General features: G+C 43.5%; 3 protein-coding genes across 19 annotated transcripts in view; 1 reads left to right on the top strand and 2 right to left on the bottom strand.

The window, feature by feature from the left end:
• Positions 1-27,953, top strand: part of LOC110504742 (peripheral plasma membrane protein CASK) — a 273,170-nt gene that overhangs the window by 138,467 nt on the left and 106,750 nt on the right. The gene's annotated exons all lie outside the window — the stretch shown is intronic.
• Positions 642-18,080, bottom strand: LOC110520580 (probable G-protein coupled receptor 82). The gene is made up of 5 exons (XM_021597972.2): positions 17,636-18,080; positions 15,078-15,395; positions 1,755-2,330; positions 1,443-1,571; positions 642-1,211 (listed from the first exon to the last, which is right to left on the bottom strand). Exons 2-5 carry the CDS (start codon positions 15,381-15,383, stop codon positions 981-983), a joined length of 1,242 nt encoding a protein of 413 aa, XP_021453647.2. The 5' UTR covers positions 15,384-15,395; positions 17,636-18,080; the 3' UTR covers positions 642-980.
• On the bottom strand, positions 25,230-27,771 carry LOC110520581 (probable G-protein coupled receptor 34). 2 transcript variants are annotated; one of them, XM_036975208.1, is made up of 3 exons: positions 27,636-27,771; positions 26,279-26,875; positions 25,230-26,141 (listed from the first exon to the last, which is right to left on the bottom strand). In XM_036975208.1, exons 2-3 carry the CDS (start codon positions 26,743-26,745, stop codon positions 25,613-25,615), a joined length of 996 nt encoding a protein of 331 aa, XP_036831103.1. In that variant the 5' UTR covers positions 26,746-26,875; positions 27,636-27,771; the 3' UTR covers positions 25,230-25,612. The 2 variants fall into 2 exon arrangements, with proteins under 2 accessions (XP_036831103.1, XP_036831104.1); XM_036975209.1 differs by lacking the exon at positions 27,636-27,771 and having other exon boundaries at positions 26,279-26,960.

The following is a 27,953-nucleotide window of genomic DNA, read 5'->3' as shown; positions in this document are numbered from 1 at the left end:
TCAGTGGGCTCCCCAGAGTAACACGGCGGGTTATTGATTCTGGGCTCCGGAGATTCGAAAGCCCTGGAAGTGGCCGGTGGATCGAGGCGGAGATGGTGAACCTGTTCTGTGAGGTTGGAGACTTGGGTGGCCAGGGTCTCAACGGCATGTCGAGCAGCAGACAATTCCTGCTCGTGTCTGCCTAGCATCGCTCCCTGGATCTCGACGGCTGAGTGGAGAGGATCCGAAGTCGCTGGGTCCATTCTTGGTCGGATTCTTCTGTCAGGTGCGTGAATGAGGACCCAAAAGCGAATTAACAAACAGAGTTTCTTTAATGATGAACACACGTGGGCTCAGATGGACAGGTAGATTCCGACAGGACAGGACAAGGTTGCAGCAAACACGATGATAGTCTGGTTCAGGCATGAGACACACAAACAAGAATCCGACAAAGACAGGAGCAGAAACAGAGAGAGATATAGGGACCTAATCAGAGGGAAAAAGGGAACAGGTGGGAAAAGGGGTGAATGAGGTAGTCAGAGAAGACAAGGAACAGCTGGGGGAAAGAGGGACAGAAACGGTAACCTAGTACGACCAGCAGAGGGAGACAGGGTGAAAGGAAAGGACAGAAAGACACAACATGACAATACATGACAACAATAGTCATTTACAACATTAACAATGTCTACACTGCATTTCTGATCAATTTGATGTTATTTTAATGGACTTTTTTGTATTTTCTTTCAAAAACAAGGACATTTCTAAGTGACCCCAACAGTAGTGTGCATATCAGTTACACATTCCTTCTCCCTCTCGCTCATAAATATACAACGTGCTCTTTGAATATAGCGGGAGTAAAAAAAACAGCACCACATGGTAAAAGTATTGGACTCACTTCTCCTGGTCAATGAAGGAATGTTGTTGAATGAGGTGATGGAAGTGGTCAATGTAAAATAGCAAAATCCTAAACAATCTTTACAGAGCACTGCACTGACTCCAGTTCACAGAGTGTGACTCTTTCCCTGACCCTTATGACACACAGTCAACTCCAACCTCCCACCAATTGGATTGGCTCTGGTGGTGGCCCCACCGGATGATTGGCTGCTGGAATTCTGTGGGTGGAGCCTAAACAGTAACATGACATGTCTGTGGAAGGTCTTGTCCAACAAGAAGTACATCACCGGGTCGACCGAACTCCTCAGCGTGGTGAGACAAAGCAGGAAGTTCTTGACCTGAGACAAAAATCAACACACTGTTATGAAGTTTGACAGCTTTAAACTCTACTTCATGTAATATACCTAAGACTGATAAAACTTAACTCCACAAAACATGATTTGCTTCTGGAAGTGCTTTTGAGCCAAAATGAATGGACAAATATTGCCTATAGTTACAGTATATTGTCTATTGATAATGGTAAACTGCTGCACCTTTTAATGTAAAGGTTATATGAAAGTGTTGTTAACCTCAACAATGGTAGAGAGAGGATGGCAGGGCCCCCTAATGGTGGTGGCTGGGTCAGCTTGGTGCTGGACTATGGAGATAAAGATGGACTTGAAGATGTGGTAAGGCAACATGCACACTATCAGAACCACCTGTAGAGGAGAGGAGGAAGAGATGAGAGGAGGAAAGGTTGAGATGAGAAGTTAGATAGATATGAGAAGTCGTTAGATATAACGCAACTAGCTGTCTAGCGAGTAGTCTCTGTGAGTCTTAGTCTTAATCATGAAGAAACCATTCAAATGGCTCACAAAACACACAGAAGACAGAATCCCCACCTGGATCACCACGATGTTCCGGAACACTCTTCCCAGCAGCCTCTGGGAACCATTGACAACGGCACACTGACGCGACCTCCATATATGCCTCGCCACCGCCACATACGACGTCAGCACCAGCAGGAAACACATGAAGAAGATCACAATGGACACCACATTCGCCCCCCTTGACAGGCTTCCCCCCATCTCCATTGCCACACTGTAACACACCCTCCCCCCCTTCTCCTTACCCCGTCCTCCTCTCTCTCCATCCTCACTCCCTACATCCACCTTTGTCTCCTTCACTGAATAGTAAACTGTCACGGGTACTGTGGCAAACACCACCATCCCCCAGATCCAGGCGCACACGGCCTTGGCGAACCTCACCCGTCTCAGCCTGGTGAAGAAGGCATGGGGTAGCAGGGTGGTGCAGGTGCTGGGGCGGCTTGCGTGGGTGTGCTGGATGAGGGTGGCGAAGCGGCTGAGCGCCACCCAGGTCAAGATAAAGACACTGATGTAGATGTTGATCTGCTGAATGGGGGTGACCCCATGGAGGACCAGCTGGCACAGGGGGCTCCAGGCCGGCCAACTTGGACCCTGGGAAGGAATTGACAAGGAGTTTTTTTTTTTTACTGTTCTTATTTTACGTTACGTGTCTTACCAGATATGTGACCCACCCCTTGATTGGTAGATCATGTGACCCATCCCTTGATTGGTAGATCATGTGACCCACCCCTTGATTGGTAGATCATGTGACCCATCCCTTGATTGGTAGATCATGTGACCCATCCCTTGATTGGTAGATCATGTGACCCATCCCTTGATTGGTAGATCATGTGACCCATCCCTTGATTGGTAGATCATGTGACCCATCCCTTGATTGGTAGATCATGTGACCCATCCCTTGATTGGAAGATCATGTGACCCATCCCTTGATTGATAGATCATGTGACCCATCCCTTGATTGGTAGATCATGTGACCCACCCCTTGATTGGTAGATCATGTGACCCATCCCTTGATTGGTAGATCATGTGACCCACCCCTTGATTGGTAGATCATGTGACCCACCCCTTGATTGGTAGATCATGTGACCCACCCCTTGATTGGTAGATCATGTGACCCACCCCTTGATTGGTAGATCATGTGACCCACCCCTTGATTGGTAGATCATGTGACCCATTCCTTACTCTCAGGATTGGTAGATCATTTAAAACAATTATAAATCTGCCACACAAAACATGACTTTTAAGACTTAAAATTCTATATTATTATTATTTACAAGGCCTTTATAGAGGATTCATGAATTATACAGAGGCCTTTATAAGGCTTCAGAAATCATATATAGAAATCATTCATAATAGTCCAGGCGATATGTGCCAAACTTTAGGTGATATGTTAACTTTTTCATAAAAGCAGTTTGGGGGGGGCCTGAACATTTTCAGATATGGAGGCAAAAGGCCATGGTGGCCATTTTCCTTTCCGCCATAACCAAATAATGTATTTTGCATCATAACTTCTGAACCAAACATAACACAGAAAATGTGAAGGTCAAGTATTTCAATGATGCCATGCACAACATCAAAAACAACCCCTGGTGGCCGTGGTGGACATTTTGCTATTCCGCCACAACCGGACAATGTATTTTCTGTCATATCTGCTGAACAAACATAATAAGGGGATGTCTACACCTATGTTTTTATGGTCAATGATTACAATTGTAAACTGGACATACAGTGGGGAGAACAAGTATTTGATAACCTGCAAAATCGTCAGTGTTTCCTACTTACAAAGCATGTAGAGGTCTGTAATTTTTATCATAGGTACACTTCAACTGTGAGAGACGGAATCTAAAACAAAAATCCAGAAAATCACATTGTATGATTTTTAAGTAATTAATTTGCATTTTATTGCATGACATAAGTATTTGATACATCAGAAAAGCAGAACTTAATATTTGGTACATAAACCTTTGTTTGCAATTACAGAGATCATACGTTTCCTGTAGTTCTTGACCAGGTTTGCACACACTGCAGCAGGGATTTTGGCCCACTCCTCCATACAGACCTTCTCCAGATCCTTCAGGTTTCGGGGCTGTCGCTGGGCAATATGGACTTTCAGCTCCCTCCAAAGATTTTCTATTGGGTTCAGGTCTGGAGACTGGCTAGGCCACACGGTTGGGATGGTGTTCTTGGGGTTGTACTCATCCTTCTTCTTCCTCCAAACACGGCGAGTGGAGTTTAGACCAAAAAGCTATATTTTTGTCTCATCAGACCACATGACCTTCTCCCATTCCTCCTCTGGATCATCCAGATGGTCATTGGCAAACTTCAGACGGGCCTGGACATGCGCTGGCTTGAGCAGGGGGACCTTGCGTGCGCTGCAGGATTTTAGTCCATGAAGGTGTAGTGTGTTACTAATGGTTTTCTTTGAGACTGTGGTCCCAGCTCTCTTCAAGTCATTGACCAGGTCCTGCCGTGTAGTTCTGGGCTGATCCCTCACCTTCCTCATGATCATTGATGCCTCACAAGGTGAGATCTTGCATGGAGCCCCAGACCGAGGGTGATTTACCGTCATCTTGAACTTCTTCCATTTTCTAATAATTGTGCCAACCGTTGTTGCCTTCTCACCAAGCTCCTTGCCTAATGTCCTGTAGCCCATCCCAACCCTGTGCAGGTCTACAATTGTATCCCTGATGTCCTTACACAGCTCTCTGGTCTTGGCCATTGTGGAGAGGTTGGAGTCTGTTTGTTTGAGTGTGTGGACAGGTGTCTTTAATACAGGTAACGAGTTCAAACAGGTGCAGTTAATACAGGTAATGAGTGGAGAACAGGAGGGCGTCTTAAAGAAAAACTAACAGGTCTGTGAGAGCCGGAATTCTTACTGGTTGGTAGATGATCAAATACTTATGTCATGCAATAAAATGCAAATGAATTACTTAAAAATCATCCAATGTGATTTTCTGGATTTTTGTTTTAGATTCCGTCTCTCACAGTTGAAGTGTACCTATGATAAAAATGACAGACCTCTACATGCTTTGTAAGTAGGAAAACCTGCAAAATAGGCAGTGTATCAAATACTTGTTCTCCCCACTGTAGGTGATGAGGTAGGTGCAGACTTTTTGGATCTTAAAAAGGCCTTTGATACTGTGAATCATGAGGTCCTCCTATCCAAACTATCCTCCCTTAATGTGTCCACTGATGTAATTAGTTGGATGTATTCCTATCTGACAAATAGAAGTCAAAGGGTTTGTTTGGGGGACACTCAGTCAGACTCTCTTTACTATAACATTGGGGTCCCACAGGGGTCAATATTAGGTCCCCTTCTGTTTACCATCTATTTAAATGATCTCCAACTTGCTTGCCCACAAGTTAACATGCAGATGTATGCAGACAATACAGTTCTGTATGTACACTCAAAAAATAGACTACTTGTTGTTATTTTCTTATGGATCGGTGGAACGCTAGCTTCATTCATGAAAATACAAGTGTCATGCATGATTCTTTAGTTTAGAATCTTGGTACTCGAATAGCATTGTCCGATTTGCAATAGGCTTTACGGCGAAAGCATAGCGTTTGATTGTATGAGGACAGTGCCCCACATACATTCAGCATAATTATGGAGGTGATCCCTGCAGAGGGATAGCTCAGCGGAATTTTCAGAGCGCTACCTATAGTACTTTACTTAGTACTCGTTAAATCTCAAACTTTCATTAAAACACACATGCCAGGTACTGAATTAAAGCTACACTCGTTGTGAATCTAGCCACCAAGTCAGATTTGTAAAATGCTTTTCGGCGAAAGCATGAGAAGCTATTATCTGATAGCATGCACCCCCCAAAATACCAGCACGACACGTAAACAACAGATTTTGCGGTAGCCGGCGCTACCCAAAACGCAGAAATAAAATATAAAACATTCATTACCTTGGACGAGCTTCTTTGTTGGCACTCCTATATGTCCCATAAACATCACAATTGGGTCTTTTTCCCGATTAAATCCGTCATTGTATACCCAAAATGTCATTTGCTGAAGGCCAGTCTGATGCTGCAAAAAGTCCATTTACAAGACGCAACGTCACTTTTTAAAATTACAAAAGTCGCCTATAAACTTTTACAAATCACTTCAAACGACGTTTCTAAACCAACTTTAGGTATTAATAAACGTTAATGATGTATCAAATTGATCACGGGGCGATCTGTATTCGATAGCAGCAAGTCTGGAAAACATCGTCCATTTTTTCAGTTTCACAACATCCTGTGGTGCGTCAGAAGAAGGGAGGGGTCTATTTGTGTTGCAACCAGGGATAAATGATTCTGATATTGATAGCAATGGTGACATCGTGTGGAAGCTGTAGGCGTTTACAGGGGGTTCGCATATATTTTCCCTCGTCTTAAACAATTGATTGAATGGCGGATTAATATTTTTGTTTTGTTTTTGGTGAACAGTTTTACCAGGGATTTTTACTCCTAAACACGTTCTGTTATAGCCACAGACCCGATTTAACCAGTTTTAGAAACTTCAGAGTGTTTTCTATCCACACACACTTATCATATGCATATACTATATTCCTGGCATGAGTAGCAGGACTTTGAAATGTTGCGCGATTTTTAACAAAAAGCTGCGAAAATTCGCATCATCCATAACAGGATAAACATATTTTCTAAACCAGCACAGGCATCACAAAAATCAGAAATAGCGATAAAATAAATCACTTACCTTTGAAGATCTTTCTCTGTTTGTAATCCCAAGGGTCCCAGTTACACAACAAATGGTTGTTTTGTTTGATAAAGTGAATTATTTAAAAGAGTTGGATCTCTTCCTTTTAAAAGTGGTAGGACAAATGTTGATTTACAGATCTTTGGAATTGCATTACATTCCAGGGTTAGATTGAACAGATATGTAAGTGGTTCAGCTACGAAATCCGCTGCCAGATTTAAAAAGCAGGGATAAAAAAAATCAGGACCTGCAGGCTTTCTATGATCTAAGGATGTAAAGGACTTTATGTACCTCTTGCACTGAGAATGGCAATAAGATAAAAGTTTGACCAGCTCTCACCCGTTCCTCCACAAAGGGTTGTACAGAGACAGAGGACACTGAATTTCGACCACCTTCTGCCCCCAGCTGTGCCCTGGACACCATATGTGAATTGATTGCCCCCCATCTATCTTCAGAGCTCGTGCTGTTAGGTGACCTAAACTGGGACATGCTTAACACCCCGGCCATCCTACAATCTAAGCTTGATGCCCTCAATCTCATACAAATTATCAATGAACCTACCAGGTACAACACCAAATCCGTAAACACAGGCAACCTCATAGATATCATCCTGACCAACCTGCCCTCCAAATACACATTTGCTGTCTTCAACCAGGACCTCAGCTACCACTGCCTCATTGCCTGCGTCCGTAATGGGTCTGCGGTCAAATGACCACCCCTCATCACTTTCAAACGCTCCCTAAAACACTTCAGTGAGCAGGCCTTTCTAATCGACCTGTCCCAGGTATCCAGTAAGGATATTGACCTCATTCTGTCAGTAGAGGATGCCTGGTTATTCTTTAAAAGTGATTTCCTCACCATCTTAAATAAGCATGCCCCATTCAAAAAATGTTGACCTAGGAACAGATACAGTGCCTTGCGAAAGTATTCGGCCCCCTTGAACTTTGCGACCTTTTGCCACATTTCAGGCTTCAAACATAAAGATATAAAACTGTATTGTTTTGTGAAGAATCAACAACAAGTGGGACACAATCATGAAGTGGAACGACATTTATTGGATATTTCAAACTTTTTTAACAAATCAAAAACTGAAAAATTGGGCGTGCAAAATTATTCAGCCCCCTTAAGTTAATACTTTGTAGTGCCACCTTTTGCTGCGATTACAGCTGTAAGTCGCTTGGGGTATGTCTCTATCAGTTTTGCACATCGAGAGACTGACATTTTTTCCCATTCCTCCTTGCAAAACAGCTCGAGCTCAGTGAGGTTGGATGGAGAGCATTTGTGAACAGCAGTTTTCAGTTCTTTCCTCAGATTCTCGATTGGATTCTGGTCTGGACTTTGACTTGGCCATTCTAACACCTGGATATGTTTATTTTTGAACCATTCCATTGTAGATTTTGCTTTATGTTTTGGATCATTGTCTTGTTGGAAGACAAATCTCCGTCCCAGTCTCAGGTCTTTTGCAGACTCCATCAGGTTTTCTTCCAGAATGGTCCTGTATTTGGCTCCATCCATCTTCCCATCAATTTTAACCATCTTCCCTGTCCCTGCTGAAGAAAAGCAGGCCCAAACCATGATGCTGCCACCACCATGTTTGACAGTGGAGATGGTGTGTTCAGCTGTGTTGCTTTTACGCCAAACATAACGTTTTGCATTGTTGCCAAAAAGTTCAATTTTGGTTTCATCTGACCAGAGCACCTTCTTCCACATGTTTGGTGTGTCTCCCAGGTGGCTTGTGGCAAACTTTAAACAACACTTTTTATGGATATCTTTAAGAAATTGCTTTCTTCTTGCCACTCTTCCATAAAGGCCAGATTTGTGCAATATGCGACTGATTGTTGTCCTATGGACAGAGTCTCCCACCTCAGCTGTAGATCTCTGCAGTTCATCCAGAGTGATCATGGGCCTCTTGGCTGCATCTCTGATCAGTCTTCTCCTTGTATGAGCTGAAAGTTTAGAGGGACGGCCAGGTCTTGGTAGATTTGCAGTGGTCTGATACTCCTTCCATTTCAATATTATCGCTTGCACAGTGCTCCTTGGGATGTTTAAAGCTTGGGAAATCTTTTTGTGTCCAAATCCGGCTTTAAACTTCTTCACAACAGTATCTCGGACCTGCCTGGTGTGTTCCTTGTTCTTCATGATGCTCTCTGTGCTTTTAACGGACCTCCGAGACTATCACAGTGCAGGTGCATTTATACGGAGACTTGATTACACACAGGTGGATTGTATTTATCATCATTAGTCATTTAGGTCAACATTGGATCATTCAGAGATCCTCACTGAACTTCTGGAGAGAGTTTGCTGCACTGAAAGTAAAGGGGCTGAATAATTTTGCACGCCCAATATTTCAGTTTTTGATTTGTTAAAAATGTTTGAAATATCCAATAAATGTTGTTCCACTTCATGATTGTATCCCACTTGTTGTTGATTCTTCACAAAAAAATACAGTTTTATATCTTTATGTTTGAAGCCTGAAATGTGGCAAAAGGTCGCAAAGTTCAAGGGGGCCGAATACTTTCGCAAGGCACTGTATAGGCCTTGGTTCACTCCAGACCTGACTGCCCTTGACCAGCAAAAAAACATCCTGTGGCATTCTACATTAGCATTGAATAGCCCCTGTGATATGCACATTCTCAGGGAAGTTAGGAACCAATATCAAATCAAATCAAATCACATTTTATTTGTCACATACACATGGTTAGCAGATGTTAATGCGAGTGTAGTGAAATGCTTGTGCTTCTAGTTCCGACAATGCAGTAATAACCAACAAGTGATCTAACTAACAATTCCAAAACTACTGTCTTGTACACAGTGTAAGGGGATAAAGAATATGTACATAAGGATATATGAATGAGTGATGGTACAGAGCAGTATAGGCAAGATACAGTAGATGGTATCGAGTACAGTATATACATATGAGATGAGTATGTAAACAAAGTGGCATAGTTAAAGTGGCTAGTGATACATGTATTACATAAGGATACAGTCGATGATATAGAGTACAGTATATACGTATGCATATGAGATGAATAATGTAGGGTAAGTAACATTATATAAGGTAGCATTGTTTAAAGTGGCTAGTGATATATTTACATCATTTCCCATCAATTCCCATTATTGAAGTGGCTGGAGTTGAGTCAGTGTCAGTGTGTTGGCAGCAGCCACTCAATGTTAGTGGTGGCTGTTTAACAGTCTGATGGCCTTGAGATAGAAGCTGTTTTTCAGTCTCTCGGTCCCAGCTTTGATGCACCTGTACTGACCTCGCCTTCTGGATGATAGCGGGGTGAACAGGCAGTGGCTCGGGTGGTTGATGTCCTTGATGATCTTTATGGCCTTCCTGTGACATCGGGTGGTGTAGGTGTCCTGGAGGGCAGGTAGTTTGCCCCCGGTGATGCATTGTGCAGACCTCACCACCCTCTGGAGAGCCTTACGGTTGAGGGCGGAGCAGTTGCCGTACCAGGCGGTGATATACACTCACAGTTAGGAAAGCAAAGGCTAGCTTTTTCAAACATAAATTTGCATCCTGTAGCAGAAACTACAAAAAGTTCTGAGACACTGTAAAGTCCATGGAGAATAAGAGCACCCCCTTCCAGCTGCCCACTGCACTGAGGCTAGGAAACACTGTCACCATCGATAAATCCGCGATAATTGAGAACTTCAATAATTATTTTTTTTACGGCTGGCCATGCTTTCCACCTGGCTACCCCTACCCTGGCCAACAGCTCTGCACACCCCTCAGCAACTTGCCCAAGTCCACCCACTTCTCCTTCACCCAAATCCAGATAGCTGATGTTCTGAAAGAGCTGAAAAATCTGGACCCCTACAAATTAGCCGGGCTAGACAATCTCAACCTTCTCTTTCTAAAATGATCTGCCAAAATTGTTGCATCCCCTGTTAATAGCCTGTTCAACCTCTCTTTCGTATCATCTGAGATCCCCAAAGATTGGAAAGGTGCCGCGGTCATCCCCCTCTTCAAAGGGGAGACACTCTAGACCCGAACTGCTACAGACCTATATCTATCATACCTTGCCTTTCTAATGTCTTCGAAAGCCAAGTTAACCAACAGATCACCGACCATTTCGAATCCCATCGTACCTTCTCCGCTATGCAATCTGGTTTCAGAGCTGGTCATGGGTGCACCTCAGTCAAGCTCAAGGTCCTTAACGATATCATAACCGCCATCGATAAAAGACAATACTGTGCAGCTGTATTCATCGACCTGGCCAAGGCTTTCGACTCTGTCAACCACCACATTCTTATCGGCAGACTCAACAGCCTTGGTTTCTCAAATGACTGCCTTGCCTGGTTCACCAACTACTTCTCAGACAGAGTTCAGTGTGTCAAATCAGAGGGCCTGTTGTCCGGACCTCTGGCAGTGTCTATGGGGGTGCCACAGGGTTCAATCCTCGGGCCGACTCTTTTCTCTGTATACATCAATGATGTCGCTCTTACTGCTGATGATTCTTTGATCCACCTCAATGCAGACGACACCATTCTGTATACTTCTGGCCCTTCTTTGGATACTATGTTAACTTAACTCCAGACAAGCTTCAATGCCATACAACACACCTTCCGTGGCCTCCAACTGCTCTTAAATGCAAGTCAAACTAAATGCATGCTCTTCAACTGATCGCTGCCCACACCTGCCCGCCCGTCCAGCATCACTACTCTGGATGGTTCTGACTTAGAATATGTGGACAACTACAAATACCTAGGTGTCTGGTTAGACTGTAAACTCTCCTTCCAGACTCACATTAAGCATCTCCAATCCAAAATTAAATCTAGAATCGGCTTCCTATTTCGCAACAAAGCATCCTTCACTCATGCTGCCAAACATATCCTCGTAAAACTGACTATCCTACCGATCTTTGGCTTCGGCAATGTCATTTACAAAATAGCCTCCAACACTCTGCTCAGCAAATTGGATGCAGTCTATCACAGTGCCATCTGTTTTATCACCAAAGCCCCATATACTACCCACCACTGCGACCTGTATGCTCTTGTTGGCTGGTCCTCGCTTCATATTTGTCGCCAAACCCACTAGCTCCAGGTCATCTGTATGTCTTTGCTAGATAGAGCCCTGCCTTATCTCAGCTCACTGGTCACCATAGCAGCACCCACCCGTAGCACGCGCTCCAGCAGGTATATTTCACTGGTCACCCCCAAAGCCAATTCCTCCTTCCTTCCAGTTCTCTGCTGCCAATGACTGGAACAAACTGGGAAAATCACTGAAGAAGGAGACACATATCTCCCTCACTAGCTTTAAGCAACAGCTGTCAGAGCAGCTCACAGATCACTGCACCTGCACATCTGCACCTGCACATCTGCCCATCTGTAAATAGCCCACCCAACTACCTCATCCCCATACTGTTATTTATTTAATTTATTTTGCTCCTTTGCACCCCAGGAGCTCTACTTGCACACTCATCTTCTGCACATCTATTACTCCAGTGTTTATTTGCTATATTGTAATTATTTCACCTCTATGGCCTATTTATTGCCTCACCTCCCTAATCCTACCTCATTTGCACACACTGTATATATATTTCTCTACTGTATTATTGACTGTATGTTTGTTTTTTCCATGTGTAACTCTGTGTTGTTGTTTGTGTCGCACTGCTTTGCTTTATCTTGGCCAGATCGCAGTTGTAAATGAGAACTTGTTCTCAACTAGCCTACCTGGTTAAATAAAGGTGTTCTCAACTAGCCTACCTGTTAGACCTAAGTTTAGACCTAAGGTGCATCAGAGAAGAAAACGAGCTATTACAGTCTATTACAGCCAATCACAGTTATAGAGAGACCCTTTGAAACCTCAATATTCAAAGCAAGAAATTCCAACTGTTTACAAATAGTTTCAGACTTTGCCACACTTACAAGGAATTTTGTTTTTACATATATAGCCACACCCCCACCTTTCTTAACTCAATCAGTGCGATACACATTGTAACCACTTATACAAATATCCTTATCAAGATCAGACTTGCTGAGCCAGGTTTCAGAAAACACAATTACATCAGCATCAGTTGATTTAGCCCAAATCCTAACCACATCCATTTTTGACAACAGGCTGCGTACATTTAAATGAAAAATACCAAAACCAGATCTAGATTTAAAATCAGAGGGGGTTTGGAGACATTGCATATCAGGGCCAGGGTTAGGTTGCACATTACCTGATATCAACAAAAGAAGAATAACTAGGCACCTCTGTTTAATAACCTTGTACGGCTTCTCTTTTTTAAGAGACCTACTGCAAGCGAATTCTACAAGTGAGTTTCCAGACAATACAAAACAGTCATTTAAAACTATTAGACTTTAGTAGTGACATAAGTTCGTACTGTTCACATCATGCCACAAATGCATCGGCACTTGGACGAGTGGACGGAGTGAGAAAGAGCGAGTTCCCGCAGACAGAATGTCTAATGGACGGGAGAGCACATTGTCAGATGTACTCACCCAGCGACAATGTTTGTTTTCTCCAGAGTTCAGTAAAGTCAGTGCACAAGGCAATACCACGAAAATTATAATTTTCTCTGAGAGATGTAAGAAATAGAGGCCAATGAAAGGTAAAGGGAGAGAGGGACAGTGTGTATTGATGAGTCTGTATGGGAGTGTGTGTGCATGTGAGTAGATTGGGTGTGGGGGTTATAAAACGGGTTGAGCTGCCTCTGACAGCCAGGCGGAGAGCGAAGAGGAGCAGCTTGGACGAGACGCTCTGCAGAGGGGAAGCTGAGGAAAGAACTCAGGCCAGCCAGAGATAGGGTTACTTTGGTCAACTTTGAGTAAAGAAGTGTGAATAGCGAGAAGAAAAAAAACATTTAAAAAAAAAATTGAGTTGAGGGAGACCCGTGATCTTTACACCAGCAAAACAAAATAGTTTGCACTACACAACAAGGAAATTGTGGGTTTACACAACCATAAATGAATATGTTATTAGTAGGTTAAAATCTACTAGTCACAGACAAAGGACTTGACATGCTGCCATCTTGGATTTGAACAGATAAATTGGTAGATGGGTAAAACATTGAATATCCCTTTGAGCATGGTGAAGTTATTAATGACATTTTGGATTGTGTATCAGTACAACCAGTCACTACAAAGATAGAAGCGTCCTTCCTAACTCAGCTGCCGGAGAGGAAGGGCACCGCTCAGGGATTTCACCATGAGGCCAATGGTGACTTTAAAACAGGTACAGAAATAAATGGTTGTGATAGGAGACAACTGAGGATTGATCAACAACATTGTAGTTACTCCACAATACTAACCTAATTGACAGAGTGAAAAGAAGGAAACCTGTACAGAATAACAATGTTCCAAAACGTGCATCTTGTTTGTAATAAGGAACTAAAGTAATACTGCAAAAGATGTGGCAAAGCAATGAACTTTTTGTACTGAATGCAAAGTGTTATGTTTGGGACAAATACAATACAACACGTTTCTGAGTACCACTCCATATTTTCAAGCATAGTTGTCACTGCATCATGTTGTGGGTATGCTTTTAATTGTTAAGGACTGGGAAGTTTTTCCGGATAAGAAATAAACGGAATCGCAAATCCTAGAGGAAAACTTGGTTCAGTCTGCTTTTCAAAAGACACTGCTTTTCAACAGACACTTATTGTCCTGCCTTTCAGCAGGACAATAACCTAAAACACATGGCCAAATATACACTGGCGGTGCTTACCAAGATGACACTGAATGTTCCTGAGTGGCCTATTTACAGTTTTGACTTAAATCGTCTTGATAATCTATGGCAAGACTTGAAAATGGCTATCTAGCAATGATCAACATCCAACTCGACAGAAGAAAAAAAAATGCTTTGTAAATATGTGCAAATATTGTACAATCCAGGTGTGCAAACCCAGAAAGATTTACAGCTGTAATCACTGCCAAAGGTGATTCAAACATATATTGACTCAGGGGATTGAATACTTATCTAATCAAGATATATTAGTGTTTTAAAAGTGTTCCCCAAAAAATTCCACTTTGACATTTAAGTATTTTGTGTAAACCGTTGACAAAAAATGACAATTAAAACCATTTTAATCCCACTTTGTAACACAACAAAATGTGGAAAAAGTAATGGGGTAAATCCCCTGTAACACCAGAAAATGTCCAAAAAGAGTAGAACCAGCTTGCTTATCTGCTTTTATACTCTCATTTGACCATTAGATGTTCAATGTTCAATGGCGATCTTATTGGATTTCTTCCCACGGTTTACCATGGCAGTGCACCATTATATTATAATCTGAACTGTTTATTTTTTGCATGGTGTCATTGTAATCCTTGACCATCAACACATAAGGGTAGACATCACCATTTCTATAATATCATGTTTGGTTTAGGAGATATGACACAAAATACATTATTTGGTTATGGTGGAATGAAACATTTCCGGCGTGGTTTTTCCGAATCCTCCATTTCTGAAAATGTTCACAGCCCCAAACTGTACAAATGAACCAAATTTCATGAACCAAATTTCATGCTTTTTATGAAAAAGTTTACATCATTTTCACAGAACACCTGGATTATAAACACATTTCATGCTTTACAAAAAAGGTGGCAAAAGGGTTTTAGTACTACATTTGGCCAAGATTCAGAACCAATCCAAATGTCAGTAGAAGATGACAGTACCTTTGAGTAGTAGGCGGCCAGGAAGGGGGTGGTGAGGGAGAGGCACAGGTTGGACAGGCCCAGGTGGAACAGGTAGACATGGGTGGAGGTCTGGGTGGGAATACTCCTCAGGAACACCCAGATAGAGAGAGCGTTGCCCGGGAGACCCGTAAGGAAGAGGAGGGCGTAGAGGGAGGGGAGGATAAAGCGGGTGGTGAAGGAGGGGCAGAGGGGGGAGACAGGGAAGGTGGTTATGGCAGAGAAGGAGGAGCGATTGAGGCAGAAGGTGTTAGACACAGGTGGGAAGGGTTGGGATGTGTTCTCCATTGATCTGTCAGACTAACAGAGATAAATAGTATATACAGGAGGGGAGGGAGAGAAATGCATTTTCAGTAGTTTAGACATGAATCCCTAACTGTATATGAAACAGTGGCTCTGTCCAAATACCAACACTAGCGTACTACATATTCAACTGAATAGTATGTACTCATCGTCGCATACTGTTTTTGTAATGACCCTGGGTTTATAATGATGTAATGTTTAGTAAAAAAGTAGGCAGCATGCCACTGCTACGCCTTCGAATATATAACTGGTTAGCTAGGTTAAATATGATGTTGTCGCTCAATAACTGCATGCTAACTTAAAGTCCTACTAAAGCACGTTGTAACGGCCCTCGTTGGTGGTAGGAAGAGTAGACCAAAAGCGCAGCGGGGAAAGTGTTCATGATACTTTTATTCTAAAAACACTCAAACATAATAACAAAAGCGAAAACGAAAGCCCACAGTTCTGTCAGGCTAAGACACTAAACAGAAAACAAGATCCCACAACCTAATGGTGGGAAAAAAAGGCTGCCTAAGTATGATCCCCAATCAGAGACAATGATAGACAGCTGCCTCTGATTGGGAAACACACTCAGCCAAAAAACAAAGAAACAGAAAACCTAGAATTTCCCACCCGAGTCACACCCTGACCTAACCAAACAGAGAATAATTAGGATCTCTAAGGTCAGATCTCTAAGGTCTCTAATCTCTAAGGTCAGGGCGTGACACACGTAGCTAATGTAAACTACAGTATTTAGCTAAAGTAAAGGCACGGCAAGCTGCAAATAACGATCATTTTTCAAAGATATGCGATTAAATAGTTGTGATCATTTTAAGGACAACAAAAAATTACTTAGATTTGAACACTGCAGGAGACTCTTTTGCTCGTCCTCTTTGCCGTCTTCCATTCGTTTTTTTAATCAAATCTCGAAGACCTCCTTTTATCCAGTTTGAATGCATTTTGGCTGTGAAATTCCCGAAAAGGTTACAATAAATTCACACTACATGAGAAGCCGAAACGAGTATGACATTTGGGCATTTAAAGTGTCATATAATTTTTTTTTTACAAACTCTAACACCGTACCCATACCGGCCGCGCACTTGCGCTATCATGCACAAATTCATTTTGTCGTCCCACACCAAGCGCGATCACGACATGCAGGTTGAAATATTTTTTTTAAACTGTGAACCAATTATATTCATTTGGGGACAGGTCGAAAAGCGTTAAACATTTATGGCAATTTAGCTAGCTAGCTTGCAGTTGCTAGCTAATGTGTCCTATTTAGCTAGCTTGCTGTTGCTAGCTAATGTGTCCTATTTAGCTAGCTTGCTGTTGCTAGCTAATTTGTCCTGAGATATAAACTTTGAGTTGTTATTTTACCTGAAATGCACAATTAATCCAAACACAAAACGGTCAACCGAATCGTTTCTAGTCATCTCTCCTCCTTCCAGGCTTTTTCTTCTTTGGACTTTATATGGCGATTGGCATCTTAACTTTCATAGTTACCACGACGATGACCGAAATCAGTTCATCTTTCAATCTACACCCTCCCCGTGTTGTAATCAGACACTGAACATGGACATGCAATTCAGTAACTGAATGTAAATCTAGCAAGTGTCAGCTTTGTGCAATTACATACAAACGTAGCATAGGAGCTAGATAAAAAAAATATGGTTATTAACAAGGTACCAGTTCTTGTATCACTAAGATAATAGCTGTTAGTAAAGAGCACATTACGAATGAGCAGTCAGTAGACATGATTTACATTGAAGCAAGTTCCCGTCCGAACAGTTCCTATTTCCTACTGATGGAATATTGACAACAATGGTATTGTGTTGTTCTGGTCACCAAGAAACATAAACAAAACCATAACATGCTTATTTGTTTAATTTGTAAATCTATTCACATTGTGTGTTTTCATACATTTTTTTCTGTAATTACTGTATAACCATTCATACTAATGGTCCTCGTATCATGTCAGAAGTATCAAAACATGTAAATCAACTGTTGTACATATTATAAAAGCACTATAATTTGAAGTGTTCATGATTGTTTGTTTGTCCTTTCTTTTGTTAAACTTAAAACAGCAACTAAGCATTCAACCTCAGTAAAACTCTTAACTAACCAAAAATGCCAGTGTAGAAAACTGTGACCATTTTCTCATAAAGCCAATTCCTACTTTCTGTTAAACCCACAGCCATTTTCACACTAACAGTTGTTTTTTTTTAAGAAATGTTTTCACAAAGATTAATACTTACAGTACAGAGATCAATGATGTCTATTTATGAGGTAGTGAATTGTAAGATATGTTGGTATGAAAGGTGTATGTGGAGCATAAAATATCCTGTTTGTCCCCTCAGCTTTTAATAGGGGAAGTGTGTGAGAAAGAGAACAGAACGCAAGAGAGTGTACGTGTGTGTGTGTGTCTATGTTTGAATGCATGCGGTGTGGGTTGGTTCACGATGTGAGTTATTTTTGGGTGAGATGTGATCATAGGAAGACTAAAGCGAAACATGTCATCTTACAGGTTGAATGTTCACCCAAAGACATCTGCTTAGAAACACTCACGTCTATTGTTGTTGAGTTTAAAATAGATTTATTGTTAGATGATCAGGGTTACATTAAAACGGGGTTTGTGTGATTTGACAGGGAGAGGCAGTACTGAGAGAGCAGTGGGAGAAGTTGTGGTCCACAGCCTCTTACAGTCGCCCACAGGAGCGGCTCTGTCTGTCTGTCTGTCTGTCTGTCTGTCTGTCTGTCTGTCTGTCTGTCTGTCTGTCTGTCTGTCTGTGTACCCTCAGACTACGACGCCACGCCCCCTGCCTCTCTCCTGCCCCTGAACACCCCCCCCCCCCCCAAGTTTTACCCCTCATTTGTTCTCCCCCATGCCCTCCCTCTCCCCTAAACTCACCCCACACCCCTCTTTCACCTCCACACTCAACCCCCTCCCCTCCATTACCCCTCCTTCACTAGTGTGTGTGGTTGTGCCAGGCCCCCTGTCCCTCTTCAGATGCAGAATTAGTCCCTCGTAGCTGACCTAAATAAAGGTTATAATCAGGAAAAACAGCCCCACTCCAAGGCAGTGCTGGTTATGGAACCCTTCTCTGTGGTGAATCTCCACCAGGTCAAAGCAGCCTTGCTTTTCCTCCTCTGATCTGAAGTACCACACTGGCACTCACCACCGTTGCCACGGTTACCCGGGTGACGTGGCAGAGTACCCAACAGATTCTGGGCCTGGTGAGGGGCGTAAGGAGGGCAGGGTGAGGCTGTACCTATAAGCAGATAAAGATTTGAGAGCAAAATGTAATGGTTAATTTAATAACTGATTATTTAAAAAAAAAATCTGAATCAACCGGTCAATTTTACTTTTTGTGGTCACACTGGTCCAGAGAAGCAACATTATGTTACAGTAGAGGTTGACGTAGGAGACTGTTATCATGGTTAGCGTGGTGACCTGACACTCCCTGTCCTCTCCGGACCAGATCTGACCTCTCAGGTCATACATCACCTGGAAAAGGAAGCTGGTGCACAGCAAGAGGTCAGTGGTCACCATGTTAAGGGTCAGCATGATGGTTGGTGTCCGCCCCAACCTCCAGCAGTTACGCATGGTCAGGCCGTTGCCTAGGAAACCCAGGAGCGACAGAGCAGGTAGAGCCAGGGCTTGACGTGTGTGTAAAAGAGGTCAGGGTATAGCCAACACTGTCTGGAAGAGGACAGAGAGAAAGTGAGGAGGAGGGTGAGGGGAGGAGGAGGAAGATGGGAGAGGATGGGGGAGAGAGAGGGGGAGCAATTGTGACCGATGTGAACACACTGTACAGTGAATGTGGTTACATGCACACAATCATGCAATTATTGTGGATAGTCAGATTAATAAAATAGTTAGATTAAAACGTTTACATGCTTTGCAAGAAGAACGATTTCCATAATAATCCTGTTTACATGGACACATCTGAAATCAGGCTACCTGATGATACTCTGAAAATGTAGAAAATCTATGTGTATAGCCTTTAAAGTATGTAGGGCAGCAACCCCCCTTTGATGCACCTGAACTAACCTCGCATTCTGGATGATAGCGGTGTGAACAGGCCGTGGCTCGGGGGATGCCATTACATTTAGTAATGACAGAATGCATTTTAAAGTTCCGCCACAGTACCACTTTTGTATGACTTACTAAAATGATTTGGTCGATATTGTTGTGCATTGATAAGTAGTATAATAAAAGCATATTTCACACCGTAGCCTGGGGAATGTGCAAGATAACCTTTCTTTCATTTTGATTTCAGCACAAATTAAAATGTGGCACTCAGTCCACCCCATTGCTTCAATGAAGAGTTTGGCGTTGGACTAGACAGTTACACGCCTGCTAGAGTTAGTGGCAGTTGGATGAGCAATATCCACTGTCATAGTACGGATGAAGCCTGTGCTGGATTGTGAAGCTAACTGAAGCTAACCCTGAATAGATCTAGCTTGGTTTGTAGGATACCCCTCAGGTCTACACCTTTGACTGAGTCCCAAGACAGATCTACACCTGCGTACAGTATCTCAGCCCAAAAACCCATAGGAACCAGGTTTACACCTGCGTACAGTATCTCAGCCCAAATACCCATAGGAACCAGGTTTACACCTGCGTACAGTATCTCAGCCCAAATACCCATAGGAACCAGGTTTACACCTGCGTACAGTATCTCAGCCCAAATACCCATAGGAACCAGGTTTACACCTGCGTACAGTATCTCAGCCCAAATACCCATAGGAACCACGTTTACACCTGCGTACAGTATCTCAGCCCAAATACCCATAGGAACCACGTTTACACCTGCGTACAGTATCTCAGCCCAAATACCCATAGGAACCAGGTTTACACCTGCGTACAGTATCTCAGCCCAAATACCCATAGGAACCAGGGTTACACCTGCGTACAGTATCTCAGCCCAAATACCCATAGGAACCAGGTTTACACCTGTGGCTATGTCTCAATACTCTGATAAACCAGGTCTACACTTCTGACTATTCAGCAAAACACACATTAACCAGGTCTACACTTCTGACTATTCAGCAAAACACACATTAACCAGGTCTACACTTCTGACTATTCAGCAAAACACACATTAACCAGGTCTACCATTGTGCAAGAGACACTAAACAATCAACAACCCACAGGGCAGACATCCCAATTATTCGCAAAAGGAAGCGACGGAGAGGACGAAGAGGGGGATGCCTCGTCCGGACCCGCAGAAGACAACTAGGAAAGCTGCCGTTACCGTCAATATTACTCGCCAACAATAAACTAGAGGAGATAAGATCACGAATATCCTACCAACGGGACATAAAAAACTGTAATATCCTATGTTTCACTGAATTGTGGCTGAATAACGACATGGATATTCACTCTGCACCGGCAGGATAGAACAGCACATGACGAGGGGGGGGGGGGGCGGTCTGAGCATATTTGTACACAACAGCTGGTGCACGAAATCTAAGGAAGTCTCTAGATTTTGCTCGCCTGAAGTTGAGTATATTGTGATAAACTGCAGGCCACACTACTTGCCTAGAGAGTTTACAGCTATACTTCTCGTGGCTGTTTATTTACCACCACAGACAGATGCTGGCACTAAGACCGCACTCAGTCAGCTGTATAAGGAAATAAGCAAACTGGAAACCACTCACCCAGAGGCGGCGCTCCTAGTGGCCTGAGACTTTAATGCAGGGAAACTTAAATCAGTTCTATCAACATGTTAAATGTGAAACCAGAGGGGAAAAAAACTTCTAGATCACCTGTACTCCACACACAGAGACGTGTACAAAGCTTTCCCTCGCCCTCCATTTGGTAAAAACTCTATCCTCCTGATTCTTGCTTACAAGCATAAATTAAAGCAGGAAGCACCAGTGACTCGGTCTTTAAAAAAAGTGGTCAGATGAAGCAGATGCTAAACTACAGGACTGCTTTGTTATCACAGACTGGAACATGTTCCGTGATTCTTCTGTTGACATTGAGGAATACACTACATCAGTCACTGGCTTTATCAATAAGTGCATTGAGGACGTCGTCCCCACAGTGACTGTACGTCATACCCCAACCAGAAGCCATGGATTACAGGCAAAATTCGCACTGAGCTGTCGCTTTCAAGGTGCGGGACTCTAACCTGGAAGCTTACAAGAAATCCCGCTATGCCCTGCGACGAACCATCAAACAGGCAAAGCTTCAATACAGGGCTAAGATTGAATCATACTATACCGGCTCCGATGCTCGTTGGATGTGGCAGGGTTTACAAACTATTACAGACTACAAAGGGAAGCACAGCCGCGAGCTGCCCAGTGACACGAGCCTACCAGACGAGCTAAATCACTTCTATGCTCGCTTCGAGGCAAGCAACACTGAGGCATGCATGAGAGCATCAGCTGTTCCGGATGACTGTGTGATCACACTCTCCATAGCCGACGTGAGTAAGACCTTTAAACAGGTCAACATACACAAGGCTGCGGGTCCAGATGGAATACCAGGACGTGTGCTCCGGGCATGTGCTGACCAACTGGTAGGTGTCTTCACTAACATTTTCAACATGTCCCTGATTGAGTCTGTAATACCAACATGCTTCAAGCAGACCACCATAGTCCCTGTGCCCAAGAACACTACAGACCCGTAGCCATCACATCTGTAGCCATGAAGTGCTTTGAAAGGCTGGCAATGGCTCACATCAACACCATTATCCCGGAAACCCTAGACCCACTCCAATTTGCATACCGCCCAAACCGATTCACAGATGATGCAATCTCTATTGCATTCCACACTGCCCTTTCCCACCTGGACAAAAGGAAAACCTTTGTGAGAATGCTGTTCATTGACTACAGCTCAGCGTTCAACACCATAGTGCCCTCAAAGCTCATCACTAAGCTAAGGATCCTGGGACTAAACACCTCCCTCTGCAACTGGATCCTGGACTTCCTGACAGGCCGCCCCCAGGTGGTGAGGGTAGGTAGCAACACATCTGCCACGCTGATCCTCAACACTGGAGCTCCCCAGGGGTGCGTGCTCAGTCCCCTCCTGTACTCCCTGTTTACCCACGACTGCATGGCCAGGCACAACTCCAACACCATCATTAAGTTTGCTGACGACAGAACAGTGGTAGGCCTGATCACCGACAACGACGAGACAGCCTATAGGGAGGAGGTCAGAGACCTGGCCGGGTGGTGCCAGAATAACAACCTATCCCTCAATGTAACCAAGACTAAGGAGATGATTGTGGACTACAGGAAAAGGAGCACCGAGCATGTCCCCATTCTCATCGACGAGGCTGTAGTGGAGCAGGTTGAGAGCTTCAAATTCCTTGGTGACCACATCAACAACAAACTACATTGGTCCAAACACACCAAGACAGTCGTGAAGCGGGCACGACAAAGCCTATTCCCCCTCAGGAAACTAAAAAGATTTGGCATGGGTCCTGAGATCCTCAAAAGGTTATATAGCTGCAACATCGAGAGCATCCTGACCGGTTGCATCACTGCCTGGTACGGCAATTGCCCGGCCTCTGACCGCAAGGCACTTCAGAGGGTAGTGCGTACAGCCCAGTACATCACTGGGGCAAAGCTGCCTGCCATCCAGGACCTCCACACCAGGCGGTGTCAGAGGAAGACCCTAAAAATTGTCAAAGACCCCAGCCACCCCAGCCATAGACTGTTCTCTCTACTACTGCATGGCAAGTGGTACCGGAGTGCCAAGTCTAGGACAAAAAGGCTTCTCAACAGTTTTTACCCCCAAGCCATAAGCCTCCTGAACAGGTAACCAATGCCTCTTTGCTGCTACTCTCTGTTTAGCTTATATGCATAGTCACTTTAACTATACATTCATGTACATACAACCTCAATTGGCCCGACCAACCAGTGCTCCCGCACATTGGCTAACCGGGCTATCTGCATTGTGTCCCACCACCCGCCAACCCCTCTTTTTACACTTCTGCTACTCTCTGTTCATCATATATGCATAGTCACTTTAACGATACCTACATGTACATACTACCTCAATAAGCCTGACTAACAGGTGTCTGTCTGTATATAGCCTTGCTACTCTTTTTTCAAATGTCTTTCTGTTGTTTTATTTCTCTACTTACACACACACACACACATACACACACACACACACACACACACATACAGACACACACACACACACACACACACACACACATACACACACACATACACACACACACACACACATACACACACACACACACATACACACACACATACACACACACATACAGACACACACACACACACACACACACATACAGACACACACACACACACACACACACACACACACACACACACACACCTTTTCTTTGTCTTTGGCACCATTGGTTAGAGCCTGTAAGTCAGCATTTCACTGTAATATTTACACCTGTTGTATTCGGCGCACGTGACAAATAAACTTTGATTTGATTTGAATTTATTTGTAACCCCTTTTTCATGGTATCCAATCAGTAGTTACAGCCTTGTCTCATCACTGCAACTCCCGTGCATCCTCTGAAACACAACCCAACCAAGCCACACTGCCCACTTAACCCAGAAACCAGCTGCACCAATGTGTCGGAGGAAACACTGTACACCTAGCAACCATGTCAGCGTGCACTACACCCGGCCCACCACAGATCCAGCTTTCACTAGCCTCCGACATGAACACTTCCTTTTAACTTTGTCTAGCTCACTGGCTGTGTATCTCTCACTTCATCTAAATATTGTACCTCCCTCGCTCTCACCTCACGAAGACTTGATCTATCTCTCTCTTTCTCACTCTGTCACACATCCTGTGTTACTGTGGGCAAAAAAATTTGCTGCATATTACAGGAATTGACATTAAGGGTTGCCCTTTGCCAGGGCAAGTTAACTGAGCAGTGGCGCATGTTGAGCCTGCTCTGCTGAGGTTGCCTCATTGGACAATTATGTTGTTGTGGTATGTGTGAAACTGTAAAGAATTCCAGTAGTCTAAAACTGGTCTTTCTGTTTCCTCCCCATTGTTTAAGTGAAAGACAGACACTTTATGTCAATTCTGTCAGTCGGGCAAGTTGAGCCTGCTCTGAGAATTTTGTTAACTGATAACAACCAAAATACAAAGAGTACTGATCCAGTACTGCTCTTTCTGATTCCTCCCCTATGTGTAGGTGAAAGGCAGCCAGTAGGCCTATAAATCCAAATGCGCAATTTGGTCCATTCGGACGAAACGTTCAAAATGTTATATTACAGGTCGAAGAAACTTGTCAAACTAAGTATAGAATCAATCTTTAGGATGTTTTTATCATAAAAGTTCAAATAATGTTCCAACCGGAAAATTTCCATTTTCCTGTTGAAAAGCAATGGAACAACAGCTACCTCTCAAGTGAAAGCGCGTGACTGAGAACGAGGCTGTAGGCAGACCATTGACTCAAAGAGCTCCCATCCGGCTCCACATCACAGTAATCAAATCAAATCAAATTTTATTTGTCACATACACATGGTTAGCAGATGTTAATGCGAGTGTAGCGAAATGCTTGTGCTTCTAGTTCCGACAATGCAGTAATAACAAGTAATCTTGTAGAATCCCAGTAGAATCCCCATTCAAGTTTCTAAAGACGGCTTCCAGTGGAAGCCTTAGGAAGTGCAACATAACCAATATCCCACTGTGTATTCAATAGGGGGTGAGTTCAAATACTACAAACCTCAGATTTCCCACTTCCTGTTTGGATTTTTTCTCAGGTTTTTGCCTGCCATATGAGTTCTGTTATACTCACAGACATCATTCAAACAGTTTTAGAAACTTCCGAGTGTTTTCTATCCAATACTAATAATAATATGCATATATTAGCATCTGGGAAGGAGGCAGTTCACTCTGGGCACGCTATTCATCCAAAAGTGAAAATGCTGCCCCCTATTCCAAAGAAGTTTTAAGGGTTGGCTCTCTCATAGGCACCAATGCGGTAGTAGCTTGGTCTGGTCTACTTAGTTCATTGACTGTATATGACTTGTTGTACTACTTGCTGTAGTCAACTATTCTCATTCTCTGATGTAACAAGTCTTTCTTTATTGTAAATGCATTTACTGTAAAAAAAAATAAAAAATAAAATTAAGTATTTATGACAAATCAATGCTTTGGTTTTCACTGTGGACCATTGTTGCAGTATTTACTATACACCAATAGTATGAACATTTATGTTAATATAGTTTCCCAACCTTTTAATGTCTAAAAACAATTCTGTCACTTAAAGGCAGGGCTGGACAGTTATTTTACTCCTCGGATTACTGATGAAACTAACAGTTGGCTGCTCCCCGAGGCTCCTCCCACTATCCACACTGGCCTCCAGGTCCCTCAGTTGGAACACGTTATTGATCAATCGGAGGGTCTCTTTCCTCACAGATGCCGATAACAGGAAGTACATCACAGGGTCCAGGCAACTGTTGAGGGTGGAGAGTAGCAACACCACTTCATTGGCTTTGTCGAAATTGCCCCTCCAGAAGCAGGAAGTGTCGCTGATCTGGGAGATGACGTAGAACACCGGGACCATGTGATAAGGGACGAAGCAGACGGTAAACAGGAAGAGGACGAAGAACGACTTCCTTGCTGTGCAGGTGTAGCGGGGTGCCTTGGGGAAGTCCGCTTTCTCTCTCGACATCCTCAGCAGCCTGAGGCCGATTTTCCCATAAGACACCACAAGGCAGACAAACACGAGCCAGTACGTGGCAACCAGGAAGAGGTTAAAGTAGGCCTTCCCCTTCGCACGCTGGAAACACCTGGGGGATTCGTAGAAAATAAAATAATTATTTGTGTAATTGTTCAAAATCTGGAACCTACTGAAATAAAGAATATCAACAAAGTTCACCTTGAAAAATAAGGATTATATTTTTTAAACATGAAAAATTAAACCCACTTGTCAGACTCCTCGTTGCCCTCTGAGATGAGGATCATGGGTATGACGGAGGCAAGGGCCAGGACCCAGATTGTCCCACAGATGGCGGAGCTCCATCTGGTGGCCTTGAGGTGGTACTGGCCCCTGGCGTCACGCTGGATCTTCAGATAGCGATCCACACTGATTAACCCTAAAAAGGTGATACTGATGTACATGTTCGTATAGAAGAGGTTCCCCACTACCTTACAGAGGTTAGGGCCCAGGTCCCAGCGGTTTGCTTTACTGTGGTAGAGCACTCTGAATGGAAGACAAATGACCAGTAGCAGGTCGGCTAAAGCTACGTTGATGAGGAACACTCTGACAGTTCTTTTTGGAGCCAGGATGTTGCCGGTCAGGCCCAAGACGAAGAGGACTGAGTAAAGGACAGCTAGAGGGATCCGGAGGGAGATGTCGTCAAGGTGACCGTGCTCCCTGGGGTCAGGGATCATGGGCAAGAGGGTCGTGAAGGTTTTCTCCGTGGTGACGATTGGGTGGGAGGAGTTGGAAAAGGGAAAGGCAGTGACGAATGGCGGGGAAGATGTTCATCATGATGTCGGTTTCACTCTTCAGTTCTCAGTCCTGCCGGACAAAGTGAAGAAAAATACAGTTTCAGCCAGAAACATTGTCTACCTCCTTAAATCAAACAAAAGTCAGCCTGACTGGGGTTTTTGGCGAGTGGGAAGCAGTTGTGTTTTGTTGTAACTCAATTCAGGATTAAGTGAATGTGTTTCTTGGTTCTTCCAGATAGAACTTTCCCAAGAGAACTTCGCTCTCATTAGTGCTGGTCTGTTTTGATGGCAGAAGGCCAAACTGGACGATTTAGGTCCAGATCAGCAGCTAATCCACTAATCATTCATTATACATCACTCGGGCACTGAGCACATACTGCCCAGCTGACTGACCACTACTGACTACACTACCGGGCCTATAGGGAAACAAGAGGGGAATAACATAGATTTTTACTTGAATTCTCAAGTGGCTAATTGAGGTAAAACAGTAATTCTGCTCATAGATTATGCATGTATCTACTACACATTGACACATCCTGCCCCAAGCTGGAGGTTTAAAAAATACAGAGTATGTCTTTAATTCAACAACACATTATCACCTTGCAAAATACTTCAGAGACCCGCCAGTTAAACCTTGAAATGGTTGGAAAATATTGTGGTTGGTATTTTGTAGCAGTGTAGTTCCATTACTTTGGGCTCTATCCAGTAAAAGGAAAGAGCTTGCTCTTCGCTCTGTGAGAATGTCATTTGGAATTGACGTAATCAAAGAAACAATGAGTTTGGTTTGAAATAAGATTGGCAACACAATAATTCACAACACAATCTCTCACAGTGTAACGATGGTCGTTGGTGGAATTAGACCAAGATGCAGCGTGGGGTAGGTTAATCATATTCTTTAATGATAACCAGAAAAAACAAGAAAGAGAGAACCAACAGCCTTGTAGGGCTCAACAGCAACCATACCAGGACAAGATCCCACAACATAGGTGGGGAAAAAAGGCTACCTAAGTATGGTTCTCAATCAGAGGCAGCTGTCTATCGTTGTCTCTGATTGAGAACCATACTTAGGTAGCCTTTTTTCCCCACCTATGTTGTGGGATCTTGTCCTGGTATTGGAACCACACTCGGCCAAACGCAAAGAAATACAA

The sequence above is a fragment of the Oncorhynchus mykiss genome, chromosome 3 (genome assembly GCF_013265735.2).
Source record: "Oncorhynchus mykiss isolate Arlee chromosome 3, USDA_OmykA_1.1, whole genome shotgun sequence".
Lineage (NCBI taxonomy): Eukaryota > Metazoa > Chordata > Actinopteri > Salmoniformes > Salmonidae > Oncorhynchus > Oncorhynchus mykiss.
Note: the sequence above shows the minus strand (reverse complement) of the source record. Positions and strands in the feature narration are given on the sequence as shown.